Here is an 18,981-nt window from a genome sequence, read left to right as displayed (position 1 = left end):
CGGTCCCGTGTCCCTCGCGGCCGCCGTAGGGCGCGCAGCCATGGCGGCGCGGGCGGGCTCGCTGGTGGCGGCCGTGCTGGCGCACTCGGGCCGGCTGGACAAGGAGCACCTGGGGGCCCGCGTCGGGCGCCTCTCCCGCCGCGTCGAGGAGCTCAAGGCAAGGGACGGGGAGCGGAGGGGGCGCGGGGAGAGACGGGGAGCCGGCGCTGCGGCGGAGCCGGTCAGGACTGGGTGTCCAGCTGTGGGTCAGCTCGGGTGTCCAGCTGTGGGTCAGCTGGATCGGGATGTCCAGCCCTGCTTTGGGCCGGGTATCCAGCCTTGGGTTAGCTCGGGTGTCCAGTCCTGCTTTGGACCGGGTGTCAGCCCTGGTTTGGACCGAGTGTCCAGCCGTGGGTCAGCTAGATCGGTGTGTCCAGCCCTGGTTTGGACCAAGTGTCCAGTCCTGGGTTAGCTCGGGTCCAGCCCTGCTTTGGGCCGGGTGTCCAGCCCTGGGTCACCTGGATTGGGGTGCCCAGCCTTGGTTCAGCGCCGGGTGTCCAGTCCTGGTTCGTTCCGGGGTGCCCAGCCCTGCTCAGGGGTGCCCAGCCCTCTCCATCCCGCGGTGCCCCGGCCCTGCCCCTCTCTCTCAGCCCGTCCCGGCTGTCCTGTCCCTGTGTCACCGAGGTGACACTGTCCCTTTGCTTGCTGTCTTCAGGGAGAGGTGTGCACCATGATCAACAAGAAGTACAGCGAGTTCCTGCCCAGCATGCAGAGCGCAGAGGACCTGGTGGCACAGGTGGAGGGGCTGTCCAACAACATCGACCTGCTCAAGGCGGGCATTGAGAACGAGGTGACTCCCAGGGACATCCTGCTCCATTTCAGCCCAAATCTGGAGCCCCCCACCCCACTGTGGGGTGCTTGGTCACAGCCCCAAACCTGCCAGAGCTCAAGGAGTGTCTGGACAATGCTTTCATGATGGGATTTTGGGGTTTGTGGCAGGACTCAGTGATCCCTTCCAGCTCAGGTGGATTCTGTGAGTCTGTGGCTGGGATCCCTGGGTGATATCAGCCCTAAAGAATGCCTTGAGGTGACACCAGGGTGCCCATTAAGAGCTGCCACTAAGGGGTTGTCACTGTTGTATGGGTGGAAAAGTGTGTCACAGTGTCCTTCAGAGAGAAGGACCAGCCTTGGCTGTGGCAGGGAGTGGGACACAGGAATAAAAAGGATGGAGTTTTTCCCTCCTCACCAAATTATTCTCTGAACAGAAATAAATGATAATTGAAATTCAAGAGGAAAATGTGTGTGCTAACCAATGCTGTCATGAAACTGAACTGAACTGAAATGCTGAACTGAAAACTGCTGTTGTTTTAGGTCCAGCGAGATCTAAACGTGGCTGTTGCTGAGTTCACAGAGCTGAAGCAGCAGCTGGAAAGGGACACCCTGGTCCTGAGTGTCCTGAAAAAGCTGCAGGAGGTGAGGAGGAGGAGGAGCAAAATAATCCAAAATAATCCTGCTCCTCAGTGTGAGCATTGTTCTGGGCTTCTGTTTGGGATGAGTGTCTCACGGGTTTGGTGAGTGTCTGTAGCTCACAGACTTGGGAGTGTCTGTAGTTTCCCAATTTGGGTGAGTGTCTGTAGTTTACAGACTTTGGAGTGTCTGTAGCTCACAGGTTTGAGTGTCTGTAGCTCACAGGTTTGGGTGAGTGTCTGTAGTTTCCCAGTTTAGGTGTCTGTAGCTCACAGATTTAGGTGTCTGTAGCTCCCAGGTGTGGGTGAGTGTCTGCAGTGTCAGAGCAGAGCTGCAGTGACACCCCCTGTGTGTGTGTTTGGCCTTTGCAGTTTGACACAACCATCAAGGAGTGCAACTCTGCCCTGCAGGAGAAGCAGTACGTGGCAGCAGCTCAGCAGCTGGAGAAGGTAGCAGTGGCCCTTCAGGGTGCTGGATGCACTGGCTGGGCTCCAGGGGATGCTTTCCCTGGCAGGGCAGTGCCTGCCTGAGCTGTGTCTGCTCTCCCCAGGCACGGAGCAGCCTCAGGAGCCTGGAGTCCCGCAGGGGCTTTGAGCTGAAGATCCTGAAGGCCCTGGGCACAGAGCTCACAGTGCAGACACAGAACATGATCTACCACCTCGGGGAGGAGTGGCAGAAGCTCATTGTGTGGAAACTTCCCCCTTCCAAAGGTGCTCACAGGGGTTTTTTCACTCTTTCTGCCCCACTGAAGTTCTCACCTGCAGGGTGGGACATGCAGTGAAGTTGTTGGGCTGAGGGGGCTGAAGGAGCTCTGGGAGGGGTGGATCTTTGCTTCTGCAGTGCCCTGTGGCAGCCCTGGCTGTGCTTTGTGTGCAGGGAGTAGCAGCCTGGAGGCCCTGGTGCTCTCGGAGCTGCACTTGCACACGGTGCCACCCCAGGATGAGGACACTGCTGTGCCCCCCATGGCTGCTGTGCTGCAGGCCTTGGCTGTCCTGGGAGAGCTGCACTCCAAGCTCAAGGATTTTGGTAAGACAGACCCCAGAAACAGCCCCAGTACCTCGAGGGGATACTTCAGCCTTGTTTTAACACTTCACTCCAGCAGGACACTGGAAAACTTCCTCCTCTCCTGGCTTGTGTTTCCCACTGAGGTGAATGCTGGAGCTCTTACTAATAGGAAAATATTTATCCCATTATCTACCTGGAATTATTTCTCCTTTCCTGACAATTCAGTGTGTTTTTGGTCTGTGACTATGTGGTTTCATAGCCTGATGCTTGAAGAGTTTTACCTCATTAGTAATGCCCTGATAGAGCTGATCAAGGGATTATTCCTCCCACTCCCTGCAGTCTCTGAATCCAGAACAGTCAGGGCTGGACCTCACTGGAGCAATCTGCTGCTGGAAAACCTCTGTTTTTCTCTTTCCTCAGGCCACTTGTTGCTGCAGTACATCCTGAAGCCTCTGATCTCACACCCATCTCTGGAGCCAGTCCCAGAGGAACAGCCAGATGTGTTCATCCTGAGGTTCAGGTCCCAGGAGCTTGCTCTGGACGAGTCCTCTCCCATGGAGGTGTTTGAGAAGATCAAGCTGGTGTTTGAAGTTCTGCACAGACACCTGCTAAGTATGCAGTTCCTCTCTTCTGGAGTTAGTTATGATCAGTACCTGTTAATTTAATGGGAGTTTTCTAGAATATCTGGCTGTTAATCAGCAATATGTGCAAGGAAAATGGAGGAACGGCTTTTGAGCTGATGGAGGGTCTGGCCCGGGCAGCAGCTGTGTTAAAATCTGTTTTTCTTCTCTGGGATGCAGATGTGCCTCTGGAGCAGCCTGGGGACGGCAGAGTCACCCTGGCAGAGCTGCTGGGGGAGCTCATCTGGGAGGAGCTCTCAGACTGCCTCATCCACAACTGCCTGGTGAACTCCATCCCGACCAACAGCAGCAAACTGGAGCAGTACAAAGAGGTGGGTCCCAAAAAGCCCCTCAGGGCATCCCAGACACTCCAGTGGGATGGCATTCCAGTGGTTAATGCCCTCCAAAACCTCCTTCATCCTTTGCTTTCAGCCTTTATACCCAATTTAACTTTGTTCCCTGATCTTTAGGGGCTGGGCTAACATAGAACACATCTGCTCTCCTCAGGTGATCGAATCCACAGAGGAGTTTGAGAAGGCCTTGAAGAAGATGCAGTTTTTGAAGGAAGACACGACTGCCTTGCTGAAATACGCCTGCAATGTGGATTCCCACTTTGCCAACAAGAAGTGCCAGGATGTGATCATGGCAGCCAGGAACCTGATGACCTCAGAAATACACAACACTGTGAAGGTGACTGGGGATGCCTCACACAGTTTTCCCATGTGGAAAACAATCTCTAAATATTTTTTAATAGTGCTGCAGTGTTGTGTTTATCTTGAGTCTTAAACCTCTGCCATTGAGTGCTTTTTAATCCTGCAGATTTTCCTTTCTGAGTTCCAAATTCTGTTTGGAGAAAAACCATCCTGTTCTCTGTCTCTCCTTCCCTTAGATCACACCTGATTCCAGCATCGCCCTCCCAGAGCTCCCTGATCCTGCCTCAGGAGACCACGTGAAGCTGCCCAGAGTGCCCAGCCTGGTGCCCAATGGCACAGTGAGCGTGGGCAGTGAGAGCAGGCTGAGCCCCCTCACCCTGTGCCTGCCCTCCTGCCGCATCAGCTGCTCCGTGCAGCAGCTCGTGGAGCTGGCTTACCACACCCTGCTGGAGGCCACAGCCAGCACTGACCTCTGGTAGGGATTGCCTGGCATTCCTCAGTTAGCATCACTTATCAAAGCAGGATTTGTTTATTTAGTAGCTTGTGTGTCAGCCCCTAGCAACACCCAGCATCTGGGAATGAATTTAAAGAACTTCAGAAATTGGACTCAGGCACTGCTCTTGTTTTGGCTGGAGGATGTATCCCTGGGTTTGGGCAGGAGATTGACACTGCTGCAGGCTGTTCCTTCAGGTTTTTAGAAAAATCAGTTGTTTAGAAAAATCAGTTGTTTAGAAAAATCAAACCCATCCCTTTTTGCCAAAACCAAGTGCTGGCCTCAGTGTGAGCAGAATTCTCTGTGCTGGTGAAAACAACTCCAGGCTGCAGCTCGCAGGGCTCTTGGGGAAAAACAAACAGGATCCACATAAACTCAACTTTAACCACAGCCCTAAAGCAGGAGAGTTGCCCAGGTAACAGCTGCCCTCAAGGAGCAGAGAGGGCTGGGTCTCCTGCCCACCTGGAGGGGCAGGGACAGTGTCCCCTTTGTTCTGGGCTTTCATGGATCTCCTTTCCACACTGATCCTCAAGGTCAGCACAGCCTTTGAGAGTTTTCCAGAGTGCTGACAGTGCTGTCATTGATGCTGACAATCCCCTCTTTGTGCCAGTGCTTCACTGCTCATAAAACCTTGTTGTGGGGCAGGCTGAGGGTGAGCTGTGAGCAGGACATCAGTGCCAGGCTGCCATGAGCCCTCTTTGGGCAGGCTGAGGGTGAGCTGTGAGCAGGACATCAGTGCCAGGCTGCCATGAGCCCTCTTTGGGCAGGCTGAGGGTGAGCTGTGAGCAGGACATCAGTGCCAGGCTGACACGAGCCCTCTTTCCCTTGCAGCTGTGTGCAGCTCTTCGACTGTGTCAGGAACATCTTCCAGCTCTTCTATGAGGTAGTGCCCACATACCACAGGTGAGTGTGTCCACATTTCCTGTTCTGAGGGGCAGTACTGCTGTTGGAACAGTCCCACTTGTCCACTACAGCTCCACCAGCAAATATCAACTACTCAATCTCTAACTAAGCCATACCTGTGCAAAGCAGGTGCTTGAGAGTTTCTGTGTTGTCAGTCTATGATCGAGGGTGTGGGTGAAGGTCTCACACAGCTGTATTTGTTTCCAGCCACATAACTTTGACCTCAGATCTGATGCACAGATTTTTCAGGATGTTTTTCATGTGAAAAAAGGAGCAGCAGTGAAGATGGAAAGTTCACAATCCTGTCAGAGACCTTCTCTCCTCTTTCCTCTCTGTGACTTTGCTCTAACAAAATATATTCCTGTTTGAAAGCCCATGGCTGGAAACAGTGTGGGATAGCACAGGGTTCAAGTGCCTCAGTGCCATTTCTGACTCTTTTCCTGCCAGTTCCTGTGGAGTTTGTGAGATTAAATGTTTTCACTCTGAAGTCAGTCAGGCCTTGCCAGCTCCATCTCCTGACAGACCGTGCGTTTCTCTAGGACAGACACGAGCATTTTTTTTTTAACAGAACCAGCTCTAAGTAAACCCATTCATCCTTTTCCCTTCTTGCTGGGCCAGGGAGAACCTGCAGAAGCTGCCCCAGCTGGCTGCCATCCACCACAACAACTGCATGTACATCGCCCACCACCTGCTCACCCTGGGCCACCAGTTCCGCTACCGCAGCACCGGCGTGCTCAGCAACGGGGCCGCCACCTTCGTGGACCTGGTGCCTGCCTTCAGGAGGCTGGGTAACTTCCTGCCCCCTTCCCCTCTCCAAACCTGCTTGTGGGCCCCCTGGGAGTTCACCCTGGCAGTGGCTGCTGGGTGCTGTCAGGGAGGTGTGGCTGCTCACCCCGTGCCAGCAGTGGGTTGGTGTTTGGACCAGTGGCAGAAACATTTTCTGAGTTAGGAAGTTTTGGCTCTTTGAAACCTGAATCTTCTTGTGAGCTTAGTCCCAGGAACAGCTCAGCATGCAGCAAGATGTGTTCTGGGATCTGCTGCTCAGTCCTTGGATATTTTCATTAGTTATTCCACAGGAATAAATTCAGAGATAGGTTTGTGAGAGCTAACAGGAGTCATGCACAATTCCTTCTGCTGCTCTGTTTTTTTTCCAGCAGTGTTGTAGCAATGCAAGCTGCACTGGTTAAACTGGCTCTGGGAGAGTGTTTGGAGACTGGAAATTGATTAAAAATAAAACATTATAGCAAGTTTATTATTCAGCACTTGCAGTCATAAATAGGCAGAGCAAATTTAGTAATTGTTTAATTGCTTCTCTCTGCTTGTTTTGCTCCTAAAGGGATGGAGTGTTTTCTGGCCCAGATGCGAGTGCAGAAGGGAGAAATCCTGGAGAGGCTCTCGAGTGCCAGGAACTTTTCCAACATGGATGATGAGGAGAATTACTGTGCAGCAAATAAAGCCATAAAGCAGGTGAGGAAGGCAGAGAGAGAGCATCCCAATGCCTGCAGGTATCCTGGGGAGGGTGCACTGTGGAATCTCAGCCCTGACAGCTGTGCAGCTGCTAAAAAACCTGTTTTGTGATGTGATGGTTTGGGGTTTTTGTCCTGGGCTGTGTCTTTAGCAGGATTGCTCCATTGTTTCTCCCCATTTGTACTCTCCTGATGCCCTGGTCCTTGCCCAGGGTTCTGGTGTCACACTCAGCTGTTGCCTTGCAGGTGCTGCACCAGCTGAGGAGGTTGGGCATGGTGTGGCAGGACGTGCTCCCTGTGAACGTGTACTGCAAGGCCATGGGGGCCCTGCTGAACACAGCCCTGGCAGAGATTGTCACCAGGATTGCTGCCCTGGAGGTAACAGCCATGGGGGTGCTGGGGACAGCGTTTGTCACCTCCAGAAACTCCCACACAGAAATTATAATCATGTATCCATAGGAAGTGTTCACAATCCCAGTTTTTCATTTCACTCGGTGCTCCAAAACTACACCTCACTTCAGCTCTGTTCATGTCCTCCCCATTCCAGGATATCTCTGCAGAGGATGCAGACAGGCTGTACTCACTCTGCAGGATCATGGTGGAGGAGGGACCCCAAGTTTTCACCCCTCTGCTTGAAGAAGACAAAAACAAGAAGTACCAGGAGGAAGTTCCAGTCTATGTGCAGAAGTGGATGACATTCAAGGAGCTGATGATCATCCTGCAGGCCAACCTCCAAGAAATTGTGGATCAGTAGGTGTTTTCCTTTCCAGCTGCTTCTCCAGGCCTGTGCCAGGGAGCTGCAGTTCAGAGCAAGAGCAGGAATTTCCCTTTTCCTTTTCCTTTCCCTTTCCCTTTCCCTTTCCCTTGCCCTTTTCCAGAGGAAAGAGTCAGGATCAGCTGCTGGCACAGGTCCTTGGAGGCTTGTTGGAGGTGCCATTTCTGGGCAGGTTGGTGCCATAAAGCTCTCCCTGTCTCCCCTCCAGGTGGGCAGATGGGAAGGGGCCTCTGGCAGAGGAATTTTCAGCAGCTGAGGTGAAGAGTCTGATCCGAGCCTTGTTCCAGAACACAGAGAGGAGAGCAGCAGCACTGGCCAAGATCAAGTGACTCCACTTTACACCTGCACCTTGTGGCACAGCAAGAGCAAACTGACACTTCCAAATACTTTTTTTATTTCACCTTTCTTATTTCTGCTGGTCTGGGAAACATTGGGATTGGTTTGTGCTTCCTGGAGCTTGCCTGGGAGAAGGAGCATTTCCTGCTCAGTGTTCCTGTCACCTCATCTCAGGCTGGGCCCTTTCAGTGCCCAGCTGGGACTCCTCTGGGCACTGCTGCATCTGGGACCTGCAGCCCCTCTGTGACCTCTGCTGTCCCCCAAAGCACACGTGGAACCCAGAGACTTGGAGAGTTTCTGATGTCCCTCCAGGAAGGGCCAGAGTTTCCCACCTCAGCTTCCCTGAGACCTCAAGGGAGACACTTCAGAGGGGGATGTGGGAAAGGAGATCCTGTGCTGGGTGAGCCATTGGTCAGGTCACAGGATTTCTCACAAGTAGGAAAATTCTCTTCTTTCTCATGGAAAATATCCTCAAACTGATTTAGAGCTTTCCAATGTCACTTTCCCAAGTGTAGAAGGCAGTTCAGCTCCTTCCTTTATGTTTGTGTTGGGTGTGAACTCCACACCTCTGGTGTCTTTCTGGTGTATTTTCTGTCCTTCAGGAGTGATGAGAGAAATGTAAACCAATATACAAAGGGAATGAAAGGTGCACTCACAGCATGAAGGCACAAAAGGCTGTTTGACACTTGGGTTGTTGTGCATTTTTTAATTGAAAATCTCACTGAGAGCATTCACTGAGCTCAGCCCAGAGACCAAGGTGCTGCAAATCCTTCCTGCCCTGTAGTGCTTAGAAGAGTTTCAGTCACAGTTTAATGTTTTAATCTGTTGTCTCCTGTTCTGTCCCACTCCTGTTCCCATTCCCAGGCATTTGTGCAGGGGCTGAGGCTTTCCTGTCACCCCAGTCCTTGCAGAGCCTTTGTGGTTTTGTTTTCCCAGAACACCTCATGGGATCCCCTGTCCCTTCAAACACAGTAATCCAAAATGGTCTATTTTGAAAAACACTTCTCCTCTGTTGATTGTTCACAGAATTGGAATTTGCTATTTTCTTTAATAAACTATTTATACTGAGCACGTTTGGGAGTCTGTTTGGGTTACAGTAAGTGAGGCAGCAGGAGCCAGTCCTGGGCTGTTCTTCACTTGTGGGAAGGGCAGGGCGTTTCCATGTGCAGTCTGTCCTTTCCTGAATCCTAGGGGGTCTAAGAAAATCAGTAACAAAGGAAACAAAAAAAGCAATCAGTACCATAAAAAAGGTCCTAAAGTCTTGTACATCCAGGGAAGGAATTCAGCAGGATCCTGGTCTGAGGAGCAGCTCCTCCCCACCCTGAGCCCCCCAGGAGCTGGAGCTGGGTTTGCCTGCCTGGAGCCCACAAGGAGCAGCAGGGCTCAGGCAGAGCTCCCAGCTGGCTCCTGACTCTCTAGGAAATTCCTTGCTGCTCAAAGAGGAGTTTCCAGCCCGTGGCTGGGCCCTGTTGGGGCAGGAGATGATTTTCTGTCCTGGTGGAACAGAAATCCCTGGGGCTGCAGCATCCCCTCATCCTCCTGTGCCCCAAACCAGGAGCAGCTGAGCAGACTGCAAGAGCTGTCCCATGCAATAAAGGCTCTTTTCCCCTATTCCTCCATCCCTGCCAGCCACAGCTGCTGGCTCAGTGCTCCAGTGAAGCACCAATGAATTTTTAATGCTGTTTAACCAAAGGAACTCCCAGGAATGTTTCATGGGTTCTGTTCTGCGGTTTCAGGTGGGGTTTGTTCTCCCTGTGAGCAGCACCGGGTGTGCTGTGGCACAAACCCACGCTGTGCTGGGCAGCTGCTGTGAGAACAGGGGGTTTGGGCTTGGTTTGGGTGTTTTTTCTCCTGTCTCATTTAGAGTTCAGGCCAGAAAAGCTGCAAACACCCCCCAGATCACACCTGGCTCAGCTCCTGAGCCTTCCCGTGCCTGTGCTGCAGCCGGAGCTCCCTGGCAGGACTGTAGATGGTGCTGGAGCACCAGAGGGAGAGGAGGGAACAGCGCGGGCACAGAACCCAGCCCGAGCATCCTCTGCCAGCTCTTCTGGGCACAGTGGGACTCACCAGGCTGCTCCTCCAGCCCGGGGCTGCTGCTGGGCCAGTTCAGGGCATCTCCCCTCCCGGAACCTGCCACAAACTGAACCTTTGCAGGGTGAAACGGAGATGAGAAGTTCAGGGGTGTGAGTGCCAGGGCAGGGACAGCTCCCAGCACAGCTCCTGGAGGATTTTCCTGCTCATCTCCCACTGCAGAGCAGCCCCCACCCCCTGCCTCTCTCCCGGGGCAATTTCCCGGGTAATGATTATGGAGCTGAGAAGGCAATTTCAGGAAAACTGGGAGGAATTGCATGGAGGCACTGCTATCACCTGCTACAACAATCTCTCTGAAAAGCAGCTGGCACGGCGTGAGGGAGAGGCCATTTCCAGGCGATTCCCTGCAGGGGTGATGCCAGCGTCCCCAGGGCAGGGAATGGGCACGCTGCTCCTCAGAGGGCACAGCAAGAATGTCCTGACCCCTCTGACACCACGACGGTGGTGGGGACACCTCAGCGCCCACCCTGAGCAGGCGCTGTCACCTCCCACCTGGCACAGGAGAGGGGCAGGGATCCGGTGCCTCCCCTCTGTTTGTGTCTCTGCAGAGCCAGGAGAGGGCTGGGCCCTGGGTTCTCATCCATCAGCCAATAAAGAGGGAATTTAGGGATGGCAGGGATGAAATGTTTTCATTCTCTGTGCCATGTTCCAGCACAAAGATATCCCCAGGGATTTATTCTCAGAGATGAGTCAAAGAAGAAGAATAATTGTTACAGGGAAATTAATTTATGCTCTTTTTCCTCCCGTTTCCAAACGGTTTATTTGTCACTTGTCAGCTGAACCTTTGCCCTCGCAAGCTGCTGAGGACCCAAATCCCAGGAACGGAGAAGGAAAATGTTTGTCAGGAGGCTGGATGGCATTTCTGCTTTGTTGTACCCTCAGTGCCTGCATTGAAACCGGAGCTTTTAACGGCGGGGGAGTCACCCTGGGGCGACATTTGCCACCTCGAGAGGGAGCAGAGCGGGGCTGTGGCTCACGGCCAGCCCAGACAGTGACACAGGGGCCACTCGCCCTCCTCCCAGCCCGCATGAAGTCACAGCTGATGTCACCGGGGCTGGCGGGTCCCTGCGGCATCACCGGCTGAGGGAGCAGCCTCCTTTTATCCCAATTTCCCAGCCACATTTCCCTTCTCTCCTTCCCCAGTTCTGAGGAACTTGAGAGGTTCAGGCTCCCCAGAACGCCTAATCCTGAAGATTTCTCAAAGATTCCCCTCTAATGCATAACCCTCGCTTTTAATTTTGAATTTTTATGGAATTTAGGGAGTTTTCCCCATTTCTGAGGTACTTGAGAGGTTCAGACTCCCCAGAACACCTGATACCAGAGATTTCCCTCTCATGTATAAGCCTCCCTTTTCATTTTTAATTCTTATGGAATTTAGGGGTTTTCTTCCCCATTGTTTCTTACATCTCTATCTGATTTCGTTTATCAGCAAACCTAAAGTTTATTTGTAAAAGCAAATCTCTTTTTCCATCCATCAATCAGTGGAATCCTTCCCATTGTTTCTTTTCTCTCCCAGTGCTGGTTTTATCCACCAGCACACCCACAGCTTGTTTGGAAAGACAAATCTGCTATTCCTCTTATTTGGGACAGAAATCGAGGTTTCCCCAGGCAGCAGCAGAATTTTCCTGCTCTCAGTTCCTGGGTGCACCCTCCTGGATCCCAACTTTCTTCCCCTCCAAAAGCACAAAGCCTTGGCCAGTGCTGCTCACCACAAACATCTGCCTCCGAGCTCCCTCCCACAGCCTCATTATGGATCCTAATTAAATAATTGCACATTTGCATTCTCTGTAATTACAGCCACTGCTGATGTAAATAAATACGCCGCCTGCAATTACAAAGTTATGAAAAGCCATTAGAAATTATGGATTTGGTCAAAGAGAAAATCACTTCAGGGATGCCCCTGGTCCCCTCCAGACCCTGACACCTCCTTTGGCACCAGGAACCCTCTTCCCACCTGGAATTCTCTGCATTTCCCCAGGCTACAAAGGGAAACACCTTTAATGCATCTTGGCAGAGAAATAACTGCCCTTGTGCCAGCATTTACCAGCAACAGCGCTGCAAGGCACAACATTCAGGGGAGCAAAGGTCCAAACCAGCCTTTCCTTATTTACTTCCTCCCATAAATTCACACGGGGGAGTTCCTCAGCACTTTAAAGCAGAAGCCTCGATATTTCCCTGAGGGATCACCTGAACCTCAAAAAAAAAACCCCAAACCAATTCCACATTTCTCTTTCTGTTTCATTTCTGCAGCAGTTTGGGAATGATCACAGCCTTTCCTGGGCACGCAGCTTCCTCCAGCTCTGAATGCTCAGGTTTGCAAAGCAGCCCGTGCCGACTGAAAAAAGGAAAAAAAAAAATAAAAGGGATTTTATTTAGGACGTGCCTGAATGGGAGAACAACGATCCTGAGCCCTGGGATTGTGTCAGCCCTTGTGGCCAGCAGAACTTTTGTGGGGTGCTGAGGAGGTGCTTGGCTTGACAGAGCTGCTACCTGAGACTCAAAAATACCACATGTTTCAGGAGGTTCCGCAACCCAAATGCTTTTCTTTTTCTTTTCCTTTTCTTTCTTCTTTTCTCTTTTCTTTTCTTTTCTTCCTTCTTTTCTCTTTTCTTCTTTTCTTTCTTCCTTTCTCTCCTCTCCTCTCCTCTCCTCTCCTCTCCTCTCCTCTCCTCTCCTCTCCTCTCCTCTCCCCACAAGAGGCCACGCTGACCCGCGTACATCGAACGGGCTGCAGTTTCTAACTCATTAATTCGTTTTTTCCAGCAGCTGGAGCCGTGCAGGGCTCAGGGCAATGGCTCAGCCCGGCTCACCCAGCTGTGAATCCTCGTTAAACGCCGATGGAGCCGCGGGCAGCGCTGCCTGGCCAGCCCAGAACGGGGAATTTCGGCTGCTGTGAACCTCCCATGTCACTATAAAACACCAATAACACAACGTGGACACGCAGCTCTCCCAAGGTAAAAAGAGAATTTTTAATTTCTGACTCCAACATTTACAGATTTCCAAGAGTGACAGTGGGTTGGAGGGTGACAGTGCCACCTCTCCATGACACTGCATAAACCAACAGCCCATCCAATTTCTCTTCTCCAATAAAAGAATGCAAAACAATGAGTTATTTACAGAAAGTGTGGGAGAAAGTTCGTTACAAGAATGTAAAAATCAAGAGGCTTAAAAGAACTTAAAAAAATAAATTAAATAAATAATAAACATATAAATAATAAATAAATAAACAGGGTAACAGGGTCTTTGGGGATCTGTGGGCTTTTGTTGCTTTAGGACATGAAATAAAACCACGTGGACACTGGTTTCCCTTTAAAAGTCAAATTTGATCCCTCCTGGGCAAGGTGGAATGTCACAGACACATTTTATGAAAAATCCTTTTGCCAGGGTTTTTTCTCCTGCGAAGCTTCAGATGAACAGAAAAACAAGAATTATCTGCTGCTGTGGAATGCAACAGGTGCATCTGGGATTGGGCTCATGTGGTTGTTTCTGATTAATGGCCAATCACAGCCCAGCTGGCTCGGACTCTCTGGTCAGTCACAAGATTTTATTAACATTCCATTCCTTTCTATCCCTTTCAAGCCTTCTGATGAAATCCTTTCTTCTATTCTTTCAGTATCATTTTAATATATTTTATTTTCTTTTAATATAACATATATCATAAAATAATAAATCAGCCTTCTGAAACACGGAGTCAAGACTCTCATCTCTTCCCTATCCTGGTACCCTCAAACACCAGCACAGTGCAGAGCTGATTTACCCCGTTCACCTGCACAGAAAGCAGAATTCCCACCCTTCCTGCAGCAGGGCGATGTTTTTAACCCACTGTGTGCCCTTGGGCAGCCCCTCAGGAGCCACCCCTGCAGGGGAATTTGTGTCCCAAAGCAAGCCCAGCTCCCACCCCAAAGCAGCCTCCAGAGCTGCCTGCCAGGCTTTCCTCAGAGCAGCTTTATTGCTTCCTCATTTCAGAGGTGAGGATCTAATGAGTCATTAAAGACAAACAAGAAACAGGAGAAAGCGTTTGACTTAGCACTTCTTCTTCCCAAAAAATCCTGTAACTGCAGAATTTTAAGCAGAGCGAGCCAGAGCAATTTTAATAATATTAAGCTTAAATTGACAGCGAAAAGGGTGAATACAAAAGAGTAACAAAAACCCAAATATATATAAACCATAAGGCTTTGTGAAAAGAAGATGATTAAGCTTTCAAAGTTATACATTGAAAATCGAGGCAGCGCTGGGAGCGAGGGCTTGTTCTTCCCTCCCATGGCAGCGCAGAACAAAGGCTGCAATAATTCAGATAAAGGGATTTGCTGCCTTCTGGTTTCCATGTCCAGCTCGGGTGTGCCCTGTGCCCCTGTGGCATCACAATTGTCACCTTCTTCAGCCAGGGAAAGCAGGAGCTGTGCAAGCAGAGCCCAGCTCCGAGAGCCTTGGCTGCCATCCCTCAGCCCCAGGTAGAAACTGCGGATTTGCAGTGAAAAGAAACAAAAATAAACCAGTGCAAATTCACCTGAAGGTCCCTGCAAAGGTTCCCTGCTTTATTTGCCATTGTTAATAAGTGTCATTGTTAATTGTCATTGTTAATTGTGGTTGTTGCAGCCCTGCAAACCAGAGCCAGGCTGTCACCGGGGCTGGCATTCCCCAGCAGCAGCAGAGGCTGCAGAGCACAGGGGATGCTGAGGGGCAGGGCTGGAGCAGCGGCCCCCAAAAGCTCCCTGGGGGTGGATTCTTGTTCTCAGCTCTGCCCTGACACTTCCTTTGCCAAGCTGGACAGAGAAAAGCATCTCCACACCCAGAAGAGCCTTTTGGCCCCCGGTTTCATTTCCAGAGCATCTCCACACCAAGAAGAGCCTTTTGGCCCCTGGTTTAGGACAAAGCCCAGCATTTCCCGGGGCCAAGCCCAGCCTGCAGGAGCTGCTGGCAGCACTCCCTCCCCAGCCCCTGAGCTGTGCCTGTGAAATGGCTCTATTGGTCATTGCTGGTTAATGATGGCGTTCCTGCTAATTGCAGCTCCTGCAGTGCCTCTGTCGCTTCTCTCCAGGTGAGGGTTGATGAATTGTCACCTCCTGTTTGACAGCCTAACAGGTTTGCAGCTGTTTTGTTTGTTTGTTGGTTTGTTAAAGGATGGTGGAGGGATTGAAAGAGCAGAGTGAGGCTGTGGTGTTCCCGTCCCCTCCTCAAAAGTGTCACCTGTCCCTTTGACCACACTGGGGCACTTTGGGGTGACGCTGCCCTGAGAGGCTGCAGGACACAGGGTGGCAAGAGAGCAACTGAGATTTGGCAAATGAACGGTAAATAATTAAGGATATGACTCCTACAGAGCTGATTTTTCACTGTCACATAAACAACAGCAACAGCAACAACAATAACAGGCCAATATTGCCAGATACCAGGGGGATTAAACATCAAATTAATACTTAGCAAGGTTAGGATTAAACAGAAATAACAGCTTTATGATTAGAGCCTGAAACTGCCGCTGATAATGACTGATTATGCTCCTGCAGAGGAAGAATTACAAGTACTTAAGGACAAATAACCCTCCCAAAGTTGCTGGCAGCCTAAAGCTGAGAAGCAGAGCCATAAATCGTCTGTGTAATGGGGCTGGAGCTCTGTGGACAGAGCAGGGAGGTGAGGGAGGATGGCAGTGGTTTCCAGGAGATAAAACACTTGCTTGTCTCCATGTCACCGCCACCAAAGTGCTGGGGAGGAGTTAAACTGAGCAAAAAAGGATGAAAAAAAATCTTCTCAAGTCCTCTCTGCGTGGGATTTGGAGCCCTTGTGGCAGAGCCCTTGTTTTGTGTGAAATGATTTTATCTGGAGCTTGGCAGTGTCTGGCTGCAGTTTCCAGCCCATTAGGTTGGTGTTCCTGGAGCTCCTCAGCCCCTCTGGGCTCCTCTCCACTGGCTGGGCTCCCCGGGGTTTGTTCCTCCCAGCTGGGCTGCAGCAGCAAGGCAGGGACAGCACATCTGTGCCCTTGGGCAAAGCTGGGGATGGGCAGAGAGACAATACTGGGGTGCCAGGGCAGTAACTGTGGTACCAGGGCAGTAACTGTGGTACTAAAGCAGTAACTGTGGTGCCAAGGCAATAACTGTGGTACCAGGGCAGTAACTGTGGTACCAGGGCAGTAACTGTGGTACCAGGGAAGTAACTGTGGTGCCAAGGCAGTAACTGTGGGATTAAAGCAATAACTGTGGTACCAGGGCAGTAACTGTGGTACCAGGGCAATAACTGTGGTGCCAAGGCAGTAGCTGTGGTACCAGGGCAGTGACTGTGGTACTAAAGCAATAACTGTGGTGCCAGGGCAGTGACTGTGGTACCAGGGCCAGAAGGGAAGCTCCATGCCAGGCTGGTGAGCAGGAAAAGCTCTTTCTCCACTTGCTGGTGGCTCCCAGCTCAGGATTTTCCAGCTTTCCTGCAGCCACGTTTCCTTTCCCCTGCTGCCTCTCCCTGCCTGATTTACTGCCCCCACGACAGTCTGGCCATGGAGCTCGGCTCGTCTGGCTCCAGCTGGCTGAGAGCCTCCCTCAGGCCTGTCCCTGTCCCCTCCTGGCCCTTCCCAGCCCTGCTGCTCCCTGCTCTGGGGAAGGAGGGCACAGGAGCTGGGATGGATGGGCTCTGCCTGCAGGGCTGTGTGCTCCAAACCCCCTGAGCCTGGCACAAACCCAGCCTGGGGGCTCTGATTCGCGAGGCCTCCAGGAGCAGCTCTCCCTGAGCTGATCAAACGAGAAGAGGAGGAATTCAGTCTTCAATTCATCTTGCCCTGTCCTCGCCGAGCAGCCTGTGCTGCTGAACTGATCCACAGCAATTTGCCAGGAGCCAGCAGGGAGAGGGGAGCAAGCTGGGACAGAGGCAGCTCGGATGTTTTGCCTAAACATCAACAAGAAGCCAAGGAGAAAAAAGTCCAGGTTGTGACTAAACAGTTGATTTTTTACTCGCCATGACATTAGTAGCTGTTAGGAGTTATTTTATAAGGATTAACACCTCTGGCATTCATCTGTGACCTCTAAATTTATGTTGGTCCTGAAGCTTGGCCAGCCCAAGCCCAGGTGAGGAGGAAGGAAGGTCAGTGGTGCCTGAGAGAACACTCAGGTGTGATGCCCAGTGAGGGGCAGAAAGTTTGGCCAAAAAACCAAACAGCACTGCCAGTGTGGGGTGAAAATGGTGCTGAGCCCCCTCATTTGAGACCATGGAGTATCTCCTGCACCTCTGGGTGGCCTCCCAGCTTGGGGCACTGGGTTTGGGCAGGGGCAAAAAAAATGGGTTATTCCTGGTGAATCCATCAGGGACACAATAATGGGTTATTCTCCATGGATCCAGCAGGGCACTGGGTTTGGGCACTGACATAGTAATGGGTTATTCCTGGTGGATCCAGCAGGGACTGGGTTTGGGCAGGGGCACAATAAGGGGTTATTCCCCATGAATCCATCGGGACACAATAATGGGTTATTCTCCATGGATCCAGCAGGGCACTGCGTTTGGGCAATGACACAATAATGGGTTATTCCTGGTGGGTTTGGGCAATGACACAATAATGGGTCATTTTTGGTTTGCTTTGCTGGGGCCACCAAAGGCAATGAAAAGGAATTTATAGGAAATATAGACTGGGCTGCTGTCAGCTGGGCTAATGAGGTTACACAGCTGCCTGGGGATGGGGTGGTGCTGCCAGTGCCATGGGATGAGGGGACTGGAATTAATCAGAGCCCACAGGGCCCAGTGTCTCCCTGTATGGATTCGATTTCTTTGATCTTTGTCAGCAGCGAGGATCGATTTATTAAAAATGATGCAGAGCAAAAGCCCTTTTTCTCATTTACTGCAGCTGCATCCCACCAGGCTGGGTGAAAACAGCTCCCTGATCCCTGGAAAGTGCCCTGCTGGAACTTTGCTTTTGGAATTTGTACCAGTTTGGGCTGGATTAGCCAGAAACCCACGAAGGACAGTTTTCTTTCCCCACTCCTGGATTACCCTGGATAATCTGAATGCTTTCAAGCTGAGAAATAAAATGACCAAGACAAACATCCCTCCACAAGCCTGAGAGCTGAGCTCTGCTGTTTAATTACTCTGCAGATGTACAGGGGCCTTTTCTGTATTTAATGACCCCCGTGTGCCAAGCAGGAGCAAGGTCAGCCCTGGTGCTTTGAGAAGAGCTCTCCCAGAGGAGCTGCCAGCAATTCCTCCCCTGCCAAGAGCCAGCATCCCCATGCAGCTGGGTGAAGAGTTCTCCCTCCTGCCTACACAGCCAGGTAAACGTGGGCTGGCAATTAAAGTCCGGATTTCAAACTCTGAACGAGTTTGCCTTTGATTGCCGTGCGTCAGTCGCAGAGCACATCATGTTTATTCATGATCTGCCTCCCAGCCTCGGGCTCGGGGGAGCTGCTGCTCCCTCCACACCCAGGGGAGCTCCTGGGCAGAGCCTGGGCTCCCTTTGGGCAGCTGGGAGCAGCCAGGCTGGGCTGGCACAGCAGAGAGCCCTGCACGGAGCAGCCTGGCCCCTGGAGGGTTCCCTGCCCATCTGTTGGGATCTCTGGCTGCTCACAGGGACCCTGGGAAATGTTCAGAGTCTCTTTTCCCAGCCTGGCACTTGATGGAGGAGTCAGGGCTCCTCATTTCTCGGTCTCAAGGTTGTTCATGGTTTCTGATCTGTAAAATTCTTTCTCCTGTCCTGCCGAGGTCCATCCAGCAGGTCAGACAGAGGCACCCTGGTATTATCTTTTTGTACTAAAAACTACGTGTACAATATTTACCATAACTTCCCAATATTTACCATAACTTCCCAATACCCATCACCTGTGTTAGACACTGAGCTTCTACTCTAAACCAATCCCAAAGTGCCACCATCACAGCAGAAGATGGAGGCCAAGAAGAAGAAGGAGAAAGGCTGCACACACCCAGATCCCTCCATCCTGCCCCCTGAACCCCCATACCAGAAACTCCAAAATCTATTTTCCACCCCATGATAACTTCACTATTATTCTTCACTATTATTGTGGCTTGCTGATCTTCATCCAAGGTTGGTAACTTGCTCCAGGGGTCATAATCAAACCCACAGGGGTTCTGGGGTCTGTGCCAGGCTCTCTGAGCCCCTGGCAGGGGTCCTGGCAGTCCAGGACAGCCAGAGGGATGTGCTGGGTTCCCACACCCATGGAAAGGGTGCAGCTGGAAATATTTAATGCCCTTCCACCCCAAACCTTCCCGTGGT

At 51.5% G+C, this 18,981-nt stretch overlaps 1 protein-coding gene across 1 annotated transcript; it reads left to right on the top strand.

Moving 5' to 3' along the window:
* ZW10 (zw10 kinetochore protein) lies at positions 1-8,766 on the top strand. The gene is made up of 16 exons (XM_054647311.2): positions 1-157; positions 695-829; positions 1,351-1,452; positions 1,818-1,895; positions 1,997-2,156; positions 2,323-2,472; positions 2,872-3,063; positions 3,252-3,403; positions 3,579-3,761; positions 3,961-4,199; positions 5,049-5,120; positions 5,739-5,908; positions 6,457-6,587; positions 6,833-6,964; positions 7,134-7,336; positions 7,570-8,766. The coding sequence occupies exons 1-16, from the start codon at positions 41-43 to the stop codon at positions 7,688-7,690; spliced, it is 2,337 nt and encodes a 778-aa protein (XP_054503286.2). The 5' UTR covers positions 1-40; the 3' UTR covers positions 7,691-8,766.
* The last annotated feature ends 10,215 nt before the right edge of the window (positions 8,767-18,981 follow it).

Source organism: Agelaius phoeniceus, chromosome 23 (genome assembly GCF_051311805.1).
Source record: "Agelaius phoeniceus isolate bAgePho1 chromosome 23, bAgePho1.hap1, whole genome shotgun sequence".
Taxonomy (NCBI): domain Eukaryota; kingdom Metazoa; phylum Chordata; class Aves; order Passeriformes; family Icteridae; genus Agelaius; species Agelaius phoeniceus.
The sequence above is the reverse complement of the archived record's forward strand: the minus strand, read 5'-3'. Positions and strand labels throughout refer to the sequence as shown.